The sequence below is a fragment of the Penicillium angulare genome (assembly GCF_028827245.1).
Source record: "Penicillium angulare strain IBT 27051 chromosome Unknown utg000005l_segment0_segment0, whole genome shotgun sequence".
Lineage (NCBI taxonomy): Eukaryota > Fungi > Ascomycota > Eurotiomycetes > Eurotiales > Aspergillaceae > Penicillium > Penicillium angulare.
This window is the reverse complement of record NW_026623164.1, coordinates 2,125,404-2,147,859: the sequence shown is the minus strand read 5'-3', so window position 1 is coordinate 2,147,859 and position 22,456 is coordinate 2,125,404. Positions and strand designations below refer to the sequence as shown.

General features: G+C 46.1%; 8 protein-coding genes across 8 annotated transcripts; 1 reads left to right on the top strand and 7 right to left on the bottom strand.

Moving 5' to 3' along the window:
* Positions 1–322: 322 nt before the first annotated feature.
* N7478_008142 (DUF3712 domain-containing protein) lies at positions 323–1,788 on the bottom strand (the record flags this gene model as incomplete). The annotated part of the gene is made up of 3 exons (XM_056924356.1): positions 323–993; positions 1,077–1,501; positions 1,571–1,788. 3 exons carry the CDS (start codon positions 1,786–1,788, stop codon positions 323–325), a joined length of 1,314 nt encoding a protein of 437 aa, XP_056777082.1.
* A 915-nt stretch (positions 1,789–2,703) lies between these two features.
* On the bottom strand, positions 2,704–4,569 carry N7478_008141 (uncharacterized protein; the record flags this gene model as incomplete). The annotated part of the gene is made up of 1 exon (XM_056924355.1): positions 2,704–4,569. One exon carries the CDS (start codon positions 4,567–4,569, stop codon positions 2,704–2,706), a length of 1,866 nt encoding a protein of 621 aa, XP_056777081.1.
* A 536-nt stretch (positions 4,570–5,105) lies between these two features.
* N7478_008140 (uncharacterized protein) lies at positions 5,106–9,288 on the bottom strand (the record flags this gene model as incomplete). The annotated part of the gene is made up of 9 exons (XM_056924354.1): positions 5,106–5,267; positions 5,322–6,120; positions 6,175–6,941; positions 7,000–7,379; positions 7,822–8,684; positions 8,789–8,885; positions 8,956–8,967; positions 9,020–9,103; positions 9,159–9,288. The coding sequence occupies 9 exons, from the start codon at positions 9,286–9,288 to the stop codon at positions 5,106–5,108; spliced, it is 3,294 nt and encodes a 1,097-aa protein (XP_056777080.1).
* An 824-nt stretch (positions 9,289–10,112) lies between these two features.
* Positions 10,113–10,820, bottom strand: N7478_008139 (uncharacterized protein; the record flags this gene model as incomplete). Its single annotated transcript, XM_056924353.1, has 3 exons — positions 10,113–10,194; positions 10,268–10,596; positions 10,659–10,820. The coding sequence occupies 3 exons, from the start codon at positions 10,818–10,820 to the stop codon at positions 10,113–10,115; spliced, it is 573 nt and encodes a 190-aa protein (XP_056777079.1).
* Positions 10,821–11,995: 1,175 nt separating this feature from the next.
* On the bottom strand, positions 11,996–14,300 carry N7478_008138 (uncharacterized protein; the record flags this gene model as incomplete). The annotated part of the gene is made up of 4 exons (XM_056924352.1): positions 11,996–12,868; positions 12,926–13,923; positions 13,984–14,093; positions 14,149–14,300. 4 exons carry the CDS (start codon positions 14,298–14,300, stop codon positions 11,996–11,998), a joined length of 2,133 nt encoding a protein of 710 aa, XP_056777078.1.
* Positions 14,301–16,254: 1,954 nt separating this feature from the next.
* On the top strand, positions 16,255–18,274 carry N7478_008137 (uncharacterized protein; the record flags this gene model as incomplete). The annotated part of the gene is made up of 4 exons (XM_056924351.1): positions 16,255–16,348; positions 16,397–17,110; positions 17,740–18,039; positions 18,135–18,274. The coding sequence occupies 4 exons, from the start codon at positions 16,255–16,257 to the stop codon at positions 18,272–18,274; spliced, it is 1,248 nt and encodes a 415-aa protein (XP_056777077.1).
* Positions 18,275–18,315: 41 nt separating this feature from the next.
* Positions 18,316–19,655, bottom strand: N7478_008136 (fungal specific transcription factor domain-containing protein; the record flags this gene model as incomplete). The annotated part of the gene is made up of 3 exons (XM_056924350.1): positions 18,316–19,047; positions 19,100–19,519; positions 19,584–19,655. 3 exons carry the CDS (start codon positions 19,653–19,655, stop codon positions 18,316–18,318), a joined length of 1,224 nt encoding a protein of 407 aa, XP_056777076.1.
* Positions 19,656–21,207: 1,552 nt separating this feature from the next.
* On the bottom strand, positions 21,208–21,694 carry N7478_008135 (hydroxyacyl dehydrogenase; the record flags this gene model as incomplete). Its single annotated transcript, XM_056924349.1, has 3 exons — positions 21,208–21,375; positions 21,495–21,576; positions 21,660–21,694. The coding sequence occupies 3 exons, from the start codon at positions 21,692–21,694 to the stop codon at positions 21,208–21,210; spliced, it is 285 nt and encodes a 94-aa protein (XP_056777075.1).
* Positions 21,695–22,456: the final 762 nt, after the last annotated feature.

Here is a 22,456-nt window from a genome sequence, read left to right as displayed (position 1 = left end):
TCCCCGCCCGTTATTGTGGTTCTGGGGTCTGCATTTTCCCAGTTGTAAGAGAGTAATCCGGATTCGAGGCGTGGAGATTGAGGCGGATAAGCGTTTAGGGCGGGATAGTGGAGATTGTTTATCCGGATTAGTAAGGTTGATTCGCGGCCACAGGAGAATGTGTTAATCCGATGCCGAGAGGTTGACCAGTTGGTGGTTGGGGCAGCAGTGGAACAAGCTATTAAGTTCTAAACTTTGGTCAACTGAGTTACGGGAATATCATTCAAGTCATTAATTTGGTATCGCATTAAATATTTCGGACATTAAAGAGAAACAAAATCCATCAACTATCAGGATATGACGAAGCGACCCAGTTAATGATCAAATCTCGGTCATCTGGCCCGACATCCTGCAATATATCTTGGACATGCTCATTCTCTTTCAAGAAACCAGACAAGTCAACAGGGGCTCGCGCATCTCGCTTCTCAAGCTCCTGAGCATTGAGCGAGGTCAAATTCAAGTCACCCGTCAAATTTGCCAAAATGCTCGATGCATTCCCTTGCGACTTGAGATGTCGGAGAGTGTTCTTCAGCACATCTCCAATTCCAATCTCGGCTGTGAGAGTTAATTCCTTCAAGATGTCTGTATAATACGGAACAAGCGTGTCGTTCCAGACAACAGAAGATGTTACCGCGTTGATACTCAGATTCCCGTTTTTAATCGCTGACGCTTCTGCTTTCAGGACGTCGGCTAGGTTCTTGATGACTGTTGTGATGTCTAATATCCCGTACATGGGGAAGGTGTTATCACCTGGTACGAGGGTGACATCTTTAACTGTTGCGTTGCCGATGACTATATCGCCGGCCTTGATGTCGAGGGTAAGTGTGCCGACTTCGAGTTGAAGGACTGTTGGGTTTGGAAGCGTTGTGTTGCCGATGAGGTTTGTTCCGTTCGACTCGGCAGGGAGGAGGAGAGTTGCGTCGGAGATGGCGAAACCTTTGAATTTGTTCAAGGCTATGGTTCTTGTTAGCAACGTTGATTCTTGTCGCATGGAGAGAGAATACGTGGAATAAATGAGGGGAGAGATAAATACTAACTTGGCGATTTGATATTCTTGTTCAACTTAACATGCGATTTCAGAACACCCAAGTACGCATTCGTCGTACCTTCCACGGCCAGAGAAGTTTCCTCTTGGAAAACGACCTGACGAACAAACTCATTCCACGCCGTCATGTTCCCAAGCGGTGTGAATTGATCTGTTACTCCCATAGTATGATTCCCTTTAATCGTCTGACCGGGAATAGTGATCTCAGCATAATAATCGCTAACGCCAAAGGCCCGCTCGAAGAGTTTCAGAGGGAGCTTCTCGATTCGAGCTGGTACAGCGAGCTTCAAGTCGACATTTGTTTGGAGTGTCAAGATCACCGAGTCTGGCTTTGGTGAATTGACTACCGCGCTGGTTAGCCATAGATCCGACTTGTTGACAACTAATTGCGCGATCGCAGGAATGCAGATCAAGAAGCTAAAGTTGGTCAGTCAGTGTTAGTTGATGAATCAATATCGAAGATGATATACATAATGCAGTTCTTACAAAATTGGGAGAAAAATAGCTAAGAATATGACATTGCCAATACAATAGATCAGCCAGAATCGCTTCCAATGGCGACGGAATTTCTGGGTTCGTGTAGGTGTCCTGGTTAATGAGAGACCTCCCGCTGATTCTGTCTTCTCGAGTCCCACAGCGCCGCCTTCAGAAGTTAATAATGGTCCTCGGTTTGCACCGAGAATGTATTTAGACTCGAGAGACATCTTGGTATTCGAATCTATCACTAGGTCAGGGGACCCGCGCAATGCGGACCTGGCCAGACTATAAATCATAAATTGGGAATTTCGCATTTCCCAAAAAGAAAACACTCAAACTCAAATTCTACCATATCCAAGCTGCCAATACAGATTGCATCATTGGCCGGACGATTATAACCCCACGGGGAAACTTGGGATCTGCGCGTCCATGCGGGGAAGGCGAAGAGGCCGAAGCCCTGAGCGTAGATTGGGCGAGAGAGCACACGAACATACAGCCACAATAATGGTAGCTCCTCGGTCTCTTGAACTAAACTCTGTATCTTGTGATAGCCAAGTCAGGTTTGGAGACGAAATGTGTAGCTTTGACCCCTTCTCTCCTCTTTCATGAGCACGCCAGGAACCTTTTAACTCTTTTAAACCTTTAATATTGCAGGAACCTCGGTCTTGAGCACTGTTCTGTTCACGATCGTCTTGTGCATTAGCCAATAATTTGGATTTAAATACGCCATTCATTTAACCGATCGTAGGGACTGGTGTGCCTGTCGTACAGCCTATATGCATGCTGTGGTGCATGATGCGTGTGCCTTATCTTCCCAGATTTCAATTGTGATTGTCCTACCATAACTAAATTTTGATTAATGAGAATATTAAGCCTAGGTATTAAGCCTATTGTATATTTATCTGTTGGGCGTATTCTAGTGTACTGCCACTTGTACAAACCCGTTTGATAGCAAAAGCGGGGATGCAAGACTGGAATGGATCAAGATCATCGTTGCTAGTGAAATGTACCGTGTGGAGGTGGGGCCGAGGCCGAGCTTGTATTGAGTGGAGACTGAGGACGATAGCTGTTAGCTGTGTATAGTTATGAAGAATAGAAAACAAATAACAAATAATAAATAGTAAATAGCAGCTAAGTAGTAATTAACACACTGGATTGATCCGAACTACCATCATTCCCCCACGTCTTCGTCCCGCAGCTCCAGCCGCTTTTCCCTCCAACAATTTCGCCGCTGTACTCAAATCAACCATTTGTTCCTCACGCCCCCTCAACACGCGATCCTCAACCAACTCCGAGATTCGCTTCATCGCCACACTATCAGGATTTACCGGAACAAACCGACTCCTTAACCCTCTCTTCCGCTGCTTCAACATATCCTGCTCATACGTCGTCGCTGGATCCTGCACAGGCTTAGGATCCACCGCTGTCAAAACACACCCAGAATCCCTAACCACGTCTCGAGAATGCGCCGCCCGAAAGACTTCCCCGCCTGTACAGTCGAGCACAATATCCACGGGATCCCATTTACGCGATCGAAACATACTCCCGAGATCGCATTCCTCTGTTGTAGGGAGGTGGGGAACCACTAGGATTTCATCGACGGTCCAGTAATCGCGGAGAACGGTCTCTTCGGCAACGGTGCAGGTGACGCAGATCCAGGGTCGAGGAGATGTGGCTGGAAACAGCTTTTCAGCTCGTAGCAGTTGGACGGCTACTCGGCCTACTTCACTGTCGCGGGCATTTGTCACTAAGATTCGAAGTGGTTTGTGTTTTCTGAACCCGTTGCCACTCCCACTGCTGCTGTTGCTGTTTGTGAGGCTGAGTCTGCGACCACTGGCTGCGGCGAAGTTACCGATACTCGCCATGCTAAGTTTGCGTCCACTACCGCCAGTGCTCCCACTTGCAGTATCCTTCGCAGCGCCGCTGCCGCTGCCACTAGCACCACCACCACCTGTGAGACTGGCAAGACTGAATCGATGTCCATTGCCAGCTCCCTTTTCAGAACTGCCGGCTCCAAAGCCGAACCCACGCCCACCCCCAAAACTGAGCCGAGATAAACTGCCTCTTTGTTCGCGGTCACTCTGGCCATCGTTACCACTTTGGCCACTTTTACCACTCTGGCCACTCCCTTTCCCACCAGTGGCACCGCTACCAGTCTTCGTTTCTTCGGCATAGGTCTCCCGAGACCAGACATTCGGATCAATACCCGCTATCCGGAACAAAGCTCCCCAGGCTGTCAAAGCAGGTAAGGCAAGTGCTGCCGCCTCCGCAGACGTGATATTTGGCGGCTTCAAAGCGAGTTCGTTTTCATTCGCAATCACATAATCTGCCGCGCCACCATCACGGGTATAGCTCAGTACTCCCCAAACCACATCGCCAATCTTGTATTTCGGACCTAGAGGCCGGTCATGATCCTGTGGTGGAGTCGTAATCACAGTCCCACATACACTATGTAGTGGGATTTGAGGCGTAGTCTTCGACGGATTAAGCGTCATTGCGAGTCGTAGTTCATCTTGACAAAAGGCCGCAGTATGCACTTTGAGTAGATACTGATGTGTAGCTGGCTGAGGTGTCGGGAAACTAGTATCGAGAATTAAAGTTCCTGCTGGACTGGTACTTGCTCTTTCACTGCCACTACCACTGGCACCTGGTGATGCGATACTGGTAGGCTCTGTGACTGTTCGTGGGGCAGACGAACTAGGTGCTATTTCTTCTTGAAATGCAATTGAGCCAGTTCGTGGGTTTATGATGGTATTTTCTCGTTGAACCATTGATGCCGCCCGGGCATCGGGTGCTAGACTTCTTTCCTCTTGTGCGGAGATGGAGGCTCGCGTTGGCTGTGTGCCTTTTACCTGGGAGGAGCCGGGGGAATAATATAGAGCTCGCATTGTGGGTGGGATGAAGCTTTGATCGTCTGTTGCTGTGGAGAATTTCTTTGGAGGTTGGGCGGAGGGGGAAAAGGCCGTTGATGGATTCAGTATGTCCGCGGCGATGTTCTCGGAGACCATTGGTGATTCGACGCTCATTCTGGCGATTGATGCTTTTTTTTTTAACTTGAGGATGCTTGAATATGGAGGAAGTGGTCTGAGTAATTTGGATTTTCTGAATCGCAGCACCTTGGATGTATGGATGTTATGGTTATGGAATTATGGATCCGGGGTTTACTTCCTAACATTACGTAGGGAGAATGGTTAGATCAGTATGACTACAACGGCCATATATGCGGTGCTATCTGTAATGCACTCTACCCTCCAAGGAATGTATACGGCGTATATTCTATTATGCGAGAACGACTGTGGTTAGAGGGCTCATAGAAAAATTGCCACTGGCACCAGACCTCCTCCATTGTTGTGGAGAAGTTGAGACATGAAGAGAAGGTGAAAATCTTCGGTATCTTTGGGATTTTGTTGGTCTTAATGGAAAATAAATTTGCAGATATGTTTGGGAATAGCATCCGGCGATGTGGAATTCAGCGAGAAAGCCTCCAGAGCTTATTGTAACCGAGAGATACATAGTATACATGTGTATCTATCTACCTGAGTGCTCAAGTCAAAGAAGACAACTCCAAGAACTCTCGACGAATAAGCCATTCTTCAACAATCCCAGCATACACATGCGGCTCATAAACACCGATGAGCTCTCTCAATAAACCTCCTCCCAGACGATAAGGGTTCAGCCCCAGGTCGCGCAAAAGTGAATCATTGTACTATCAACAGAAATTAGTTAATAGACCATGCATGACAAGAAAGAAAAGGCTTACATCGATAGCATCAACCTCTAAACCACTACCGGTAAGCGATCGAAGAACAAAATCTTCGGCAATATTTTGCTCCATATCCTCCCTCGGAAAAGTCTTTAGATCAATTGATCCAGGCGGTCCGGAGATATTCTCTTGTGCTGTATCCTTGTCCAGCCCCCCAGTTAAAAACGCCGTAGCCCATAGAGCTTGGATTTCGGCAACAACTGCAATTGTAGAAGTGAGGACCACGCCAAGTACGATGAATGATCGGTCTCTTTTTGCGACTAGTTCTGGGACGACCATTCGGCGGAAGAGACGATATGGGATTGTCGCGCTTTTTGTTGTGGAGGAGGTCTCATCCTCTATTGGGATGCATCCAGCTGATAGTAGTCTTGACTTTATGGTGGCCTTCTGGTTGAGATCGATGGATTTCCAGTAGTTATACTGATCATTTGATACTTGGTCTGGTGGGATATGAACTGGGCTGTTGTTATGCTGCTCTGGTTCGTTGTTTATGTCTTCTTGACTTAGAGTACCGGATAGACCAAGCTGGAGCCTGAGACTTGGTGGTTGGAAACGAATCGGAACGATGGGTTGATACCCGGTTGCATGGATAATAAGATCGACACCCTCAATTGTTTCTCCATTGAGCATGGATACTGAAGCGCCTGAATTTTGAATTAATTGAATACCTTCTTCTCGCTCTAGCTCCATGATTGAGTGGATTGATGACCGGTAGATTTTGACATTGGGTGATCTAATCGCTTCCCATAGATTCTGCTGATTAGCGATACCAACACTAGCACCGCATGAAATAATACTATGGAAAGATATCAGTATTGTTTATAACTCCACAAAAAGACTTCCTTCTCACCTCTTCGATGGCCTAAGCTTCCGCATCTTCTTATCAGCATCATATTGAGCGAATCCCTCTAGTTCCCGATCGATCGATTCCCAGAACCAACGTATAGCCCATCGCCCAAGAATGTTTCCATGAAATATTCGGGCAAACCATGAGTCTTCTTTTGAGGTGAAAACTCGAAAGGAAAGTCGTTTGGGCAGCTCGTATGAACAAGGACTTAGGTGGTGGAGGAATCTTATACTAGCTGCTTTGTCGCTAGCGACTATCTGTCCATTGGGAAGGGAGGATGTAGGAGGGACCATCCATGATGGACCTAAGCCTGTATCGCGGATTATCCAGTGTACTTGGACGGGATCACCGGGTGTGAACTTTAGGTGTAGAGTGGGATCTTTTCGATGGAGGGTTGCGAAGAAGTGGACTATATCGAATGAGGATTTTGCGCCGCCATAAATAACGACGGTGTGAATTTTTGAGCTTGGTGGGCGTGGTAAATTTGAATTTTCTTGTTTATGAGTCGGTTTACTGGGCTCAGGCAGTGGGTGGTAGCCCAGGTGCGTACGAGACCAGGCCCCGATCTCCTTTGCGTGAATAACATGTGTTGCACTCGGGTTGGGGTTCTGAGTCGTGTGTATGCTCGGCATATTTGGAACTGAGGTCAAACCCGTTGCTAATATCAACTTGTCGCATATCACAGGAATGATGATGTGGTTGCCATCGTCTCCCAGGACATCAACGGTAAGACACCACTCTTGCGTTTCGAGACGAGAAATGCTTACAACCTAGCGAAACTTAGAATCAAGAAATCCGAAACTCAACGGATAGATTAGAGATAAAAACCTTCGAATTCAACTTGATATGCTTCGAAAGACCCCATTTAGCAACCCATGCGTGAAGGTATCGATTGATCTTCCACCCAGGAATAAACTGTGACTCGCCAGCATTATCTTCATCCGGGACTGCATCAGCCAGCGACATATCGCTAAACTCATATAGTCCATAGGAGTTTTGACTCAGAAGATTAGGGTAAAGACGGTCCTCTGCCCAGGTTCCTCCGATGTCTGATGCAGCGTCGAACACAAGTAGATGGCACCCGGGGGTGTTGGAGGTGTAGTTGGTGTTTGAAAAACATGATGGGATGGTTGATTCTGTGGATCTTTCTCCTTCGTCAGTGCCTACAGCTTGGAGGTATGTTTTGGCTGCAATTAGGCCGTAGAGCCCTAAGGAGAGGATTAGTGCTTGGTCATTGTGTGCTTATGGGTTGCTCACCGGCGCCGACAATTATCACTCTCTCCATGAGGGTTGAATAATGATGATGAGAAGAATATGAGAGAAGAGAAAGCAGGGAAGGAATAAAATATAAAAGAAGTCACAGGTCAAAATTGTGATTTGTTTAACCTGGGTATCTTCCCGCTATGCGATCTTCGAACTGGAGACAATTGTTGTCTTGATATTGTTCCGGTGGGGCCTAACAACAATGAATGAGAAAAGTGTAAAGTCACCACATCATTTTGAAATTATGCATTCTTCGCATCTTTACTATTCAAACTCTTCTATTATTGGGAATTTAGCAATATCCTTATCTCCATACAAATCCTTCAAAGCTCTCCCTCCAAGGATCCACATCCGCCGTTAACCCTCTTCCAATAAGCACAATTTTACATTGAACCTTCTCTTCCTCGCCCTCACCACGAGCCTCTCTCGGCCTTTCCGAATCCCGAATCTCGAAAACATCTCTCACAGCCTGGATAATTTTACTTGACCCATCCTGAAAAACCAAAATGCCCTTTAATCGATGAATCTCAAAATCTGCTGGATATGATGCCGAACCCGCATTTTCTGCAATAGGCAGTTTGGACTCCCAAAGAACCTCTCTGAGCCACTCATCCACTTTTCCGACCGTGTCAACTGGAATTGGTGGAGTGACGATCGCAACTGTTGAAATAGCAGGATCCATATGACTGTGGCCCTTCTTCCCGAAATCTAAATCCGCGAGATGATCATACGCATGCAAATCGAGTACTAATCCCTCGATTTGTGGCGTTCGGCTATGATCAGTCACATGGATTTTCGCAACGCTGTTAATGGACAAGATTCTGTTCTTGACGGCTTCAAGCTCAGAGTCCATGACTAGGTCGGCTTTGTTGAGGATTATCACGTCGGCGTGCGATATTTGCATATGGGCCATTGATAGAATGGGTCCTTGGCCGTGCCCATGTTCGTGATCGTGATCGTGAGTTTGCACTTCCTTTGTCTCAGGTGACGAATTGTCGTCGGCGTTAGCAGATTGTTTGTGAGAATCAACTTTCTCTTCTGGTAATGGTTCATCGAGTAGTTTCAATATGTTTTTCGCGTCGACGAGCGTGACGATACCGTCGAGGTAGATGGAGCTGCCGAGTCCTTCGTCCATCCAAAACACTGGCGCTATGTTACCTGGATCTGCGAGACCGGTTGTCTCTAGCAGGATGTAGTCAAAGGTACCACGGCGTTCCATTAAGGATTCTAAGGCCATGACACCCGAGTCCCTGGATGATGTTGTCAGTATTGGGTTTTCCAAGGGGTATTATTACAGTAATCAGGGGAATGCAGCGTCAGAGTAAGACAAAGAGAGTCTGTGGGGATATCATACTTGACAGAGCAACATATACAGCCGTTGCCAACTTCCATCCATTCAGTGACTTCTTGCCCGTCCTCATTGACAGTCAAGGGCTTCTCGATATCCGAGGCTATATTTCAATTGAATTAATTAGAAAGCCTCTCATGAAGCGATGGTTGGTAAATTTGGGATATTCGTACAGTCGCCAAACTCTGTTTCTCATTAGTCTCAAATTGAACCATACGCAGACTCATAAAAACAAACCGTTCATTATCACAGCTATCTTTTTGCCGTGCTTCTCCGTCAAAATGTAATTCAACAGTGTCGTCTTTCCCGCTCCCAAGTATCCTTCAAATACAGTCAGTTTCGCATAAAACCATGGAGGCTTCCTACCCGACAATACCTGTTACAAGAGTAATGGGGACTCGACTGGTTGGTTCGTCGGCAGCCTCGGAGGAAGGCTCCTCTGATGGCAGCGCTGTGACATCGATAAGATCCGGTGGCGCGTCGTCATCCTCTAGTATGCCGGACATTTTGATGCTAATACGCGCAGTAGAAATTGTGGAAGAATATAGACAAGAAATGGGCCTCGTGTCGATCTTCGACCTGGATCTAATATCAAAACAGCTTAGATGCGGATGACGTTGTTTCCCAGAGTGGATAGTAGGGCTTAGGGTACCGGGCGGTGTGTTGACATGGGCATCGGCAGTTCAGTTAATCCGGGCTGTACCCCACAGTGACAAATTGAGATCTGATTGGTCAATACCAGCTATACTCGTGCATACATATAGTCTTAAGGGACTGAAGGTGCCCAGGTGGAATTAAGTGTTCATAGACTTGATATTATTCAAGAAACAAAAGGAAAATTCAGAATCATTGCCTAAGATACTAGCTGTAGAAAAAAGTCACATTTTTTGTATATTGTGCATAATGCAGACGCAAATTCCAAAATCAATAGGACACCAAACACCATTTAAACTCACGAGGATTAACACCCGACCACCATTAGTACATTCTGGAGATGCAAAGTAAAATGTGAGAAAGACTGGACAAGAAATGAAACAGAAGACAAAACAGAAAACAAAACAAAAGAAAAGAAAAAAATGAAGAAAATAAAAAAATAAAGGAAAAAATAGCTGTCTGCCTTTCCTCCTAATGCAACCGTTCAATATCTTAGCATTCAGTCTCAAACCGAGGGCCAGTCACGTATATCATTAGATCTCTCAGATGGTGTCTCTAAAGACTTGCAAGCCAAGTCTATAATTCATGAATTTGAGTTTACGCTCATATTTTCACGAATGTCGAGTCGTCCCGTTCATCAACTTGGAGACCCACCCTTTGCGATGTGCGATGAAATCTATTTTTCATCACTGGCAGCCATGACCTTCTTCTGGCGCCAAAGAGCGACATTGCATATGGCTGAAATAAAAAACAAAATGCTACAAATGATGTTAGTGACTCAACGGTGTTTTATGGGACCTTAGTCTCCATGAGATCGCTATAATCACTCACCACAACGCAATGCTCAAGCCCCAGATCGCTTTCGTTTCCAGACAAATGGTCTTTGATGCCCCAATCCAGGACTTATATTCTAGTTTCCCACTGAGGCTGGAGATGTAGCTACCTAGATGGGATGCAAAGGCGTATGCGGCTGCATCTGCATCGCCAAGCTCTGACAATGCAGAGCAACCAAGGTATGAGAGTGGTTTTCCCAGAATCACAGCAACAACAATCATGCCGATGAGGATGAGGAAGTCGAGAACTGCAGTATAAAGAAAAGGCAAGATATCATCCAAATAGAGAATCTGGCTGATGATGCAGTAGATGACAGCGATGCAAGTCTGAAGGAGTGGGTATATCGATTAGCAGAATCCAGTATCATGGGAGAAGACTATCAACCTACCACGCTGATTGTTCCGATCAGGATATCTGGCGGAGAGTCATCCAAGTTCACGATCACCGCGATGAACTTGGCTACCATGCCAATTATCGCGATGAGCGAGCAAGCCTGGAAGAGGCGAGCGATCTGGAAAGTAGCGCCGAGGGCTCCGTAGCGGGGAGCCATCGTGTAGAGAAAGATAGGGCTGAAATCTAGAAGCTTTCACTTGTTTCGAGAGAATGTATTTGCTGCGCCGACCGAAGTTCTTTCTGTGTGGTGGTTGATATTCACAGTTAAGTGAAGCAGCGCCGTATATCGTCGAGAGAGTGGGGCGATTCAATGCGCTAATATGAATAATTATGATACCCGAAGTAAAATATAATGAAGGAGATCTTGAAACAATTCAAAGTCCAATGCAAAAAGAATAAACAAAGAAAGCGTTGAATGAAAGTGAAGTTGATACCCTTGAAAGCAACCCGAGGGAGACGCCTCTTTATACCATGCATCCCAAAGATTGACCCAGCGCTATCTATTTACCCCCATTAATTAGCTTGAAAGGATCCTAAAAGGCCCAGAACACCCAAAATTAACATCCCAAAAATCTAGACTGCCTCTTCATGTCGATCCCGCTTCTTTGAAGATGAGGCGCTGAAATTGTCTGACTTCAACCGCCTGGATCAGGACCAATCCTATATTCCCAGAGCTAAATTAGCACCAATCAAGAGCTTTACCTTGTCGTCGGTGCAGAGCTCTTTCAGTGCATTCATGCAAGAGCTAGTTGCGCCTTTGTAGATCTGCTGCTGGTGCTTTGCGGGTGGCTCCACCCCGGCGCGTGGAGAGGAAACCCAATTTCCCCGGGCGCTTCTGAGCCACTCGTTGCTTTAGGTTGATTCAGATCCGACGCAGGCGGCTCGTAAACTTAGGTCAGTGTATGAGATCGTGTTTCATCCCGGTCGCTTTGCTATTTTTGTTGTGTAGAGCCATCCCTTTGTTTTGGGAATTCTTCGTTTCTTTGGGTTTTCACTCGTTGCATTCCTTCGTAAAAATAGAGAATGAAACCAATTAATAGTGCGACTAATATTCCGTAGTAAAAAGGAATCAAAAATCCAGAGCTCGAATTTTGAAATAAACCCACAGAAAAAAGCAGGTCTTTCGTAAAACACTCGATCTGCACTGCTTATAATGTACTTTTTCGACGTCTCCGTTGCTGTATGCAGTATTCATGAATGTTTTCATTTCTATATCATTACTTCCGAGCATAACGCCGTCAACCATCTATGTACAAATATGAGAGAGGTAAAATGAAAATAACCAAAATTTATAAATCAATCAGGGGGTGTAAGCGAAACGGAGGGAACTTTTTATAGCTCAACAAACTCGCTCTGGAGATACTCATCTCCCTTAAGCTGATCAAGGTATCCCGCGACCTTAGAGGTCAAAGTATCAATCTCGTAGCCAAAGAACTTGTACGCCGCCTTTCCAGGCAAGCTGTGACCAAAGCGCTTGAGATTAATACCCGCATTAGCGTAGCGCTCCCATCCATTGGGCGCATAGGGCTCAATCACAACAGCAGGAATGCCACGGTGACGACGGAGGGTATCACGCTTATACTGAAGAGACTGCTGCTCAAAGAGGCGTTGGCAAGGGAAACTGACCACACGAGCATTGATTCCCTTCTGGGCTTTCAGCTGCGAAGCAACCCCCAATGCGAAGGAGAGCTCAGCTCCAACGCCGATCAGGGTCAAAGTCGCCGACTCGTCTTCTTCAAGAACATAGGCGCCACGTGCGACAGATTCGCGGCGGGTCTGCGAGAGCTGGGGCAGGGCATGACGAGACGTAGAGATGATGGTTGGTGTTTTCTTTGCGTTAATGGCTGCAATCCAGGCGCCGGCCACCTCTTCGCTGTCACCGGGGCGGATGTAGAGAATGTTGGGCATGGCGCGGTATAGAGCCGCAAGTTCGATTGGCTGGTGGGTGGGACCGTCCTCGCCCATGCCTATGGAGTCGTGTGTTGCTACGTGGATACCCTGGAGGTGCTGAAGAGCTCCCATTCGAACTGCGGGGGCGGCATACAGGTAGAACATGAAGAAGGAAGAGGTAACGGGGATGATGGTGTTTGGAGAGTATGCGGCGAGGCCGTTGGAGATAGCACACATTGCGTGCTCGCGGATGCCCCAGTGGATGTAGCGACCGGAGTAGTTTCCGTTGATCCCACAGGTAGTACGTAGATCGGGCTGGTTGAATGTGTTGGTCGAGAAATCAAAGAGGAGACAGGGAAATTTTCTACTTACATGCTGGAAGTCGGTCTTCCCGGGCCAAATCATGTTCACAGATGGAGACAAATCAGCGGTTCCGACCATGAATGATTTGACCTCCTTTGCGATGGGGTTGAAGACAAGTCCAGATGAGGCACGAGAGGCGGTTGGCTTCTCAGGAAAGCTACTGGGGATATGATCTTGCCAGTTTGCTGGTAGCTCACCACGAACACGGGCTTGAAACTCGGCGGCAATTTCTGGGTGTTGGGTAGTGTAGTCGTTGACCAATTGCTTCCATTCTTGAACCCATTGCTCACCACGAGCTGGTAATTCCTGAAAGAACTGACGGACCTCGTCGCCAATCGCAAAGTGCTGCTCCGGGTTGAATCCATAGAGCTTCTTAATATCGGCCACGCTGTTGACACCGAAGGCAGCACCGTGAGCAGTAGCGGTACCAGCGACGTGACTATCAAGACCAATGACTGTCTTGACATTGATAAAGGTGGGTTTCTCTTGAGAGTCGCGAGCCTGCTCCAAAGCACGTACAATTCCCTCGACATCGTAACAGCCATTCTCAACATCAATCACATCCCAGCCACTAGCGCGCATCTTGTCATTGATGTTCTCGGTATTAGTGAGGTCGACAGATCCATCACAGGTGATCTGGTTATTGTCGTAGACCACTGTAAGATTATTCAAGCGAAAGTGACCAGCCAGCGAAATTGATTCAAGCGCAACACCCTCTTGTAAGCAGGCGTCACCAATCATGCACCATGTGTGGTTAGAGACAACATCGTAGCCAGGACGATTGTAAGTTGTTGCGAGATTCTTTGTTGCCATGGCAAGACCGACTGCATTTGCGATTCCCTGTCCCAAGGGTCCGGTCGTGACCTCGATTCCCTCATGTTCAATCTCAGGGTGTCCCGGACAGAACGCGTCAACCCGATCTGAGTGGTAGGACTTTAGTTGGTCAAAAGTCATGGCTTTGTATCCAGTCAGGTGCAAGAAGGAGTATTGGAAGAGACATGTGTGTCCTTGAATTTGTCAGAATATAAACTCTGGGCTCAGGTACTCGATATAGATGAATGTCATACCATTAGACAGAACGAAGCGATCGCGATTGAAGAAATCCGGGGTATGTGGGGCGTAGCGCATAACGTATTTCCAAAGAGCGACACCAATGGCGGCCATGCCAATCGCACCACTGTTAAATAATTAGTTTATGCATAAATCAAAAATAATTTCAGGGTCAAAAATACCCAGGATGGCCACCCCCAAACTGCTGACAGAGGTCCGCAATAAGCAGTCGGAATGTTTTCAAGACAAGGTCATGATCCTTTGTAGACTTTTGTACCAGAGGCAATGCCGAAGGCAACGCCTTGTGAACACCGTTGCTTTGCACAACCGTCATGATGGAATACTTCACGTTACAAAGCCTAAAAAGAAATCAAATCGTGAATCAAATTTGACTCTACCATCCGTCGTGCCAGTGACTTCAAATAGTTGAGCGACATCGTCGATAAATACAACCTAATTGGGTAATGTCCTAAACGGGTATCTCCAAGCGCCTCTCCTCCTTCTCTCCCCATAACTTCTTCCCCACACACGCAATTTTCTAGGTCTTCACCAAACATGGCAGGTTGAACCCCCCGCATTTATGGAGAAGAGATCGTTAACCATGAAGTGCACCAACATCTCGAAATGGTCTAGTTAGCCTCTCCGTCTCCGACCTCCGATGGTTACCGAAGTCGCACATCGAGTCGCTCATGAGCAATGTGTTCCCTTCTGAAGGTCGTCTAGGCTGTTAACGAATCCTTGAAACAGCGGTACCGACTTTTGTCTTACGTTCCCGACCGGCATTGTTTGCAGCATTCTCTGTTCCTCCGTAGAGCCCGTCTAGCAACCCCCTATGTACCGGAGCCATCACTCAAACCTACTATTAGAGCGCTCTTTTATCGCGTTCGGATTTCCAAATCATATGGATCTCACGACTTTTTCGCATTATCCGGCATAAGGCTCGGACACTAGGGTATACACAATACTACATATTACAGTCAGGTCGGCCTATGTCTCTCGTCTACTGTACCGGTTGAGTGGCGTGGCGGATTCTTTATGGGCATGAACTGTGGCCAATGCCCTTGAAGTGTTGTGAGAAACTGGTCATTATTTAGGCTTAAGTCAGTCCTGGCCCGGCTTTCCCCATCTCTATCTTGCTATGTGGAGATACCGACGACATGAGCTTAATTTAAGTAGAAAAGCCTAAATGAGGCTCCGTAAAATAAGTTGTGACGTAAGTAACATCTGACCTACAACTTGAAAGGGTATATCATGTAGTAATAGCTAGTTCGCGCGTGGTTCGCCTCTTTCGAAGTACAGCCCATTGGGGCTGTCCATGTACAATGCTCAGTGAGCGCCCGCGAGATATGTACCGGTCACTGTGTACCAAACAAGGCACCTAAGCATTTGTGAAACTAGCAAGGCGCGTATTTATCATGCCTTTTTCATCATTTTACGTGCGCTAAGATCGAGATCGAGTCAGATTTATCCCAAGTGAAAGTTGCACAGGTGTCACCAAAGGCGCTTATCTACCCAGCCAGCTAAAGATTACCTCAACCATATCTTAGATTCGAAATTCAGGGTCCTGAGACCTTTCGATCGGATACCAGGATATCAAGAGGCTCCAAACCACAGCTGGCCATCCTCTACAGCCCACAGGCAACCCGGGCTAGTTTGTCGGGGGCTGTGTGGTTCTAGGCTGAACAAGGTGCATGATGTTCGCGCGCGGTTGCGAATTGATTCGTCCCAGATGGCTGTCGCCCCGCCCGCCCGCGAGCTATGATGTGTCAACGGAAAAACAGCAAATCACACGGGAATTTCGTCTGACGAGGGGTAAAAAAAAATTTAAAACCCGGCGTCTTATGAATGAGGATTCTGACCTAGTCTTCGAATTTTCTTCCTTGCTAGATCTCTTCTTGCGAGCTTATGTCTATTCATTATAGCATCTATGGCTGAAAAGATTGACAGCACAACATTGCCGACCCTGGATATTTTGCAGTGGAACGAAGGTATGATTTGTGGATTCCGAGAGTCTTGACTTGTACTAACCGGATACAGATAATGGATGGCAAAAAGCTGAAGCTCAGCTCGAGGACTTGTACGTGGAAAAAGCGACAGGTCCACCCGGAATTATTTCGCCAAGTACAAGACTTTTTATAATGTAGGGCGATCCATCTCATCCTTATTTTCCTCCTTGATAAGGTTAGTTTATCGAGGAAATAGTACTAATAAGAGTTCTTTGGTCCAGAGTTGCAAAGAGAGCTCGAGGGTCCCCACAACATCGTCAAGTGTTTACCGAATCCTTTTGCATGCCTGACCTATGGTGGTCGAAGAATCTAGACAACGCAAATGGATATTTTGGTTGCGAGGCTACTCGTGAGGGAGGTTTGATAACTGGATTCAGTATGTTCATCTAATGAGACTAATAATAAACAAAACTAACCCGATTAGATACCTGGTCGTTCTTTGAGGTCAAACACCTGCCACGAAGATCGAAGTACTACTGGTCTAAGATCAACGTATTCACAAGATGGCTTCCTTCGACAAAACAAACTTGTATCTTATTGTTTGATCCGACCGATGATCTTGAAACGCCTCTTCTAAACCCCGATCCCAGCCAACTAAATGACCCCTTTGGAGTTTATTCGGGTATTTTAGCAGAAGTTGCCCGTCTTCAAGAGAACGCTGTATGGGGAATCCGCGACCATGTTCGAGATATCGAAAAAGCAGAGACTCCTTCAAAAACTAAACCCCAGCCTAACTACCGACAACTCCACGACATAGCCCGCCATGCAATCCATGTTACCGAATCACTTGATGTCGCTGTACAGAACGTAGACCATATAATCAAGCAACATGAACTATATGCCAGTTTATGGACCGAGGGTTCCACACCAGACATTCGCCAACACGCCTCTTTCCAAGATACGTCGAGCCGTTTATCGTTCTTTCAAAGCCATATTGAAAGTATTCGACATCGATCTATATCGAATCAAAAACGACTACAGAACGAAATTCAACTTGCTTTCAACATTGTCTCTCAACACGATACGAAGCTTACTGTCGAGATCAGTGCTGCTGCACGGTCGGATAGTGCTACCATGAAAACACTCGCTTTCGTCACTCTGACCTTTTTACCGCCAACTTTTATCTCTGCTATATTCAGTATGTCTTTTTTTAACTATGATAGGGATACGGGGTGGGCTGTTTCTTCTGATATTTGGATTTATTGGGTTTTTGCTATACCGACGACTATTGTCACTGCTATGGTGTGGCAATACTGGCACAAGATTTTCCCAAGTCATACTAAAGCTACTCTTGACAAGGAAAAGGGAAATGAAATACCTAGTTATGAAGTTTGACACGATATGACTCGGATGATTTATACGATGAAATGATATACAATTGCAATTTGATTGAGATACATTGAAAGGCATGTAACTAGCTCCAATTCTTTCCTTGAATTGAAACATCAACGAACCAGCACGGACACAAACTCTGGCTCAGAAGAAGAGACTTTTACCAAGGCATTAGAAATGCCAATTTGATTCAAATGGTTGCCATTTTTTGTCGGTCAGAGGAATCGATATGGTCGCGAGCGGGCTTCGGAGTAGTCGGGGTGGAGTCAACATAGAAAGCCCCATACTAAAATCCGGAATAACATAGATGGCTACAAACAGAGTAAGAAATAAATACGGAAGTACAAAAGGGATTTTGTGTCGATTATTCCTTGAGTCAATTCGATTTCGATATTGGCACTGTCGACAGTATGACGCATACTGATTCACCTCAAGCGATCAAAATCGCCGATTACCTCTTCACCAGACTTCGCCAATTAGGCATCGAGTTGATATTCGGAGTACCTGGGGACTGCAACCTCCGACTTGTTGACTTCGTGGAACCATCAGGACTTCACTGGATAGGGAATTGCAACGAGTTGAATGCCGCGTACGCTGTTGATGGATACGCGAGTATAAATGGTCTCTACGCTCTCATTACCACCTACGGGGTTGGCGAGCTTTCTGCAATTAACGGGATTGCAGGCGCATTTGCGGAAAAAGCCGGAGTTATTCATATTGTCGAGGCACCAGATCGTAAGTTCCAGAGCTCGCGGGCACATGTGCATCATACTCTATCTAACTGATGGTGACTATCGTCATTTCGCGTCTATGGCATCCCATGTGGCTAGGGCCCATTTCCTTGAGCAGTATCATAAGAAGAACCGCTCGGAATGATCTGGCAAGTCGTATCGAGGAGTCTGCCTATCTCGGCCGGAAGTTCGAGTTAGAAGAGCAGTCACACTGGTATCCGCTTCGACGGCGACTGTGAGTGTCGAAGGAACAAAATTATTTCCTAGCACGGAGACTTCTTTAGACACCGAATGAGTCGGGATCTTTGTTTAGCCATCTAGCGGGAACTTGGCTATTGAAAAGGTCCCACATCAGCCGGTCGGCTGAAAAGTTGACATCTGGATCAGACACGGGCTGTAAATCATCTCCAAACGGCACCATCGAGGGAAATAATCCAGTAGTGTCCAGGTCTGTGCGGTGGTCATCCATTGTCACAATATCATGCTGGTTGTCTCCCTGGGGTGAGGCAAGACCGGGGTTGCCAGTCAGTTGCTGGAACAAAGGCTCACAAAGTCGTTGTATTGATTGTAACAAGTCCAGAAGTTTTCCCAGGTGGGGGTCCTTTTTGAAAGGCGACAGTTCCTTAATGATTTGTCCCATGAGTTCATAGTCATCTTGGTCTACAGTTCCGATGATGTTGCAGAAGACCACAAAAAAGGCGCTGAGTGGATAGATAAACAAGGTCCTGGGGGAGTCTGTGAGAAAGAGTTCCAAATCTTTAAAGAAGATATGGACATACCATGTCAAAAAAGATGGGAAGGGATCGTCGAATCCGGGCATCTCGGCAGAGTGCTTCTGGATGAAATGAAATGCTCCCAGGGATCTTCGAGCATAGATCAAACATGTTCGATGCGCAGCTGGGTTGAAAGCATTTTGTAAATGAGTTCGGTATATCTCGACGAGTATCGCGTAGTAGCAGAAGTCAACAGCAATCCAATCGTATTGTACTATCTTAGGCTCACAGTCCTCGTTCTGACAGAATTAGAGCGGAAATCGAATGACGGACAATTTGATAAAGACATACCGATTGCAGACGGGGGAAAATGTCTTGCATTCTAGATTCGAGAAGCTGACATAATTCGACAGCTCTTTCTTTGGATTTATCTGTGTGGCCACACGATACCGTCAGTAATTTTCCCTGTACCTCGGCGAGATCTAGAATCACACGCAACAGGTTGTTATATGGTGATGCTGGGTTTATTAGGAGAAGTTCAGCGGGGGAGACTTCGAGATCTGGCAGCGAAGGAGGTCGGCCGAGGAGAGAGCTCAAAGTTCGGTCGAGATAGTAGCACCAGTAGACGGCGTCGTGAATTTCTTGATCGAGATCAGATACAATCGACAGTCTCCTAATTTTGTGAAAGTTCAGAGCAATGATCTGCCGTGCAGCGTAGGAGGTGAAGAGCCAACATCGATTGGGCCTCCCCATGTGTTGCATGAGCAACGCCTGAAAAATAGAACATTAGTTACGTTGGACAATTGCAAATTGAGTTTGTCAGTCTTGAACTTACACTTGATAGAAGGGATTGTATAACGGACAGATCTGGTGGGCTTAGTATGTTAAAAAGCTTAATGCTGCGCATTGCCGCTATTATATAGGAAGATCGAGAGCGCGAAAACTCGCTTTTTAGCACAGGATCTTCTGTTGTCCGCGAAGCTTGATACAAGTAAGAAACTGCTTTCACATATACGCAAATGCAGTATTGATGAAACCTGTGGTGTTCAAGCTCCGAATCATCTCTTAGCAATGCTCCAACCATCCGGGAGTAGGCTTTCAAGGATATATGATCCGGCCAATGGGCACGCACGGATTCCGGTGCACCTGTGTACTATTAGATGGAGTTCAAAACCAGTGGTTTTTTCTAAATACCTGGAAGTAGCATAAATAGTAGCTCGCGAGATGGCTTATCTGGGATCGCGAGAGAAGTGTTTGGTGAGTGGTATTCTTCTTCCGCGGCAAGATCGTCAGGACGAGGCAAACTGGTGGCGTTATCATTTACCAGTTGAAGCGCAAACTTGAGTAAGGACTGTCGCTCAAGACTAATAGAAGGATTGCATATATCTATTTCAATGATGTTTCTTGCTTGTATGGCATGATAGTTCGAACCATCGTCGCTTCTAGTTGAGAGCGCAGCTGGAGTGGGACAACTACCAACAGAAGTTTGGTCTTGATTCTCAAGTCGACTCTTAGTTGAAACTGCTGAGGGTATACCTCCTTCTCGTATGGTAGTTTTGGGGGTCCAACGATGCCTGCAAGTCATTTCATCATTAAGCCGGAACATTCATCACCATCACTGAATTCTGTACTGTACCCTTGCGTCATATATGAATTTCCGTCAAATTGCACTATACTTTCCTGTCGGGCCATATCACTAAAAACATTTTAGCACTCATTCAGCCCGAGTTCAAGAAATGCGAGCTGACCTCTCTGACGTTCTCTTCCTTTTTGACCGACCACGGCGAAACCGTTGACACTGCGCATCGGCATCCACGCAATTCGCGCATTTTGCCTGTCTATCACACTTGATCTATTCAATTTTGCATATATGAGCATTGATCAAAAAAATACGTACCCCTCAATGGGATATATCAACCTTTCTAGAATGGCAAAGATCACACTGGTCGCTATTGGTCAGCTATCTGTCCACCTCGCAGGACCAATGTTATTTTCATCGAGAGAAAGAGAGTACGTACGGCAGGGAGAATTTCACCAGCGACTGTATGATAATCGGGCATAATTGAAAACAACTACTCCCAGTGCTGTATCCGGCTACTAATATTGCAGCGGAAATCACTAAGGGAGGCGGAGCGGCAAGCCGGTGGAGAGAAAGAAGCATACATCGCTGCCTTGCTGCCTTACAGCGCCTACTAACTAACTAACTAACTAGTTACACGAAGATAAGGGATATTCGCCCATGCATTATCTGAATTTCATTGCATATTAGAATTGTTTGATATATTTTATGAGACTTGGCTCCTTATTGTAACACAATCTATTTAGATGCTAGGATATACCCATTCTGATTCCCAAAAGCGATTAAATCGATTCCCTCTCAACTGCCGATGTCCGGATACCGAGCCATATTGAACCAAACGTATGTCTATCTTGAATATTTCATATGGCCCATGTATCGATCACCATTCTGAATACTTTCCATCATATTTGTCCCATCCTGGGATAAAAATGTTCTTAAAACTACCATTGTCCTGGCCAGTAGCGGACATCACAACCTTCAACACAGCTTCCGCGCCTTGTGAAACGGTGAGATCAGCTTCCTGTCCATCCATATCACTCTTCATCCACTAAACATATTAATCAGTATAGAAAACATAAGCCAGACGTCAAAGTTTGACATAGCCCGGGGCTGACCACGAGGAATACGTAACCCTCATCTTCGTATGACAGAGCATATTGATTGCACCATCAAAGCATTCAATGCAGCCTTGCTAATCTTATATAACGGACAAGGGGCATACGCAACTTGTCGGGCATTTGCCAATGATCTAAATATGCAAGATGCGCTGTTAGTAAGAGAGACTTCCCGAGAATGCAAATTCTGGATTGCCTCAATGTTGTAGTGACTCACATGCTGATAACCTTCTTCTTGGAACTCGTCTTCATGAAGGAGATGTAGTTTCGAGTGACATTATGTACGCCGACCACATTGGCCAGAAATTGATGCTCTAACCCAGACCTAGTTGTTTCATTGGCCCATGCTTCTGCAAAGTAGTAAAGGGATAAATAGGAATATTCATACATTAGAGCAAGTTTTCCATGGGTCCCCCCGTGGACACCCTCACAGTTGAACAATTTTCTAGACTTCGCCCTTTCAGGACGAATTAAACCTCCGTCTCGGAACGCACAATGGATTCTTCGTCAGTTACATCCAAAGCGACGAAGACAACAGAGCCTTTTGCCTGCAGTATCACTTCTTGCAACTCTGAGGTACATTTTTCGAGCAGTTGCTAGTACTGAATCCGCTTTGAATTCTGCCTTCATAGCAAGCTGTTTCACTAACTCTAGGCCAAGGCCGCGAGAGCTCCCAGTAACAAGGACATTCCACATTCTTCAATGTGTGAGGGGTGGATTGGTCAGACAGGATGCAAAGAAATTCAGTAATTTTCTTTTGAATCGCAGATGTGTCTTATATAAAGAAATTCTAATCGTATAGAATTAAATGCTGCAGGCTACAACTATTAAAAAACACAATCTAGTTCCCGACAATTTATGGAGATATGCATATATACGCGCGTTCGGATTTCCGAGCCAAAACAGTAATCGAGTGGGTCTTCAGGGGTCCCTTGCCACACATCCGGCCAGTCATTTTTTAGAGGTTCACGAAACTACGCAAACGTTCAGAGAAAGATCGAAAATAAGAAGGCC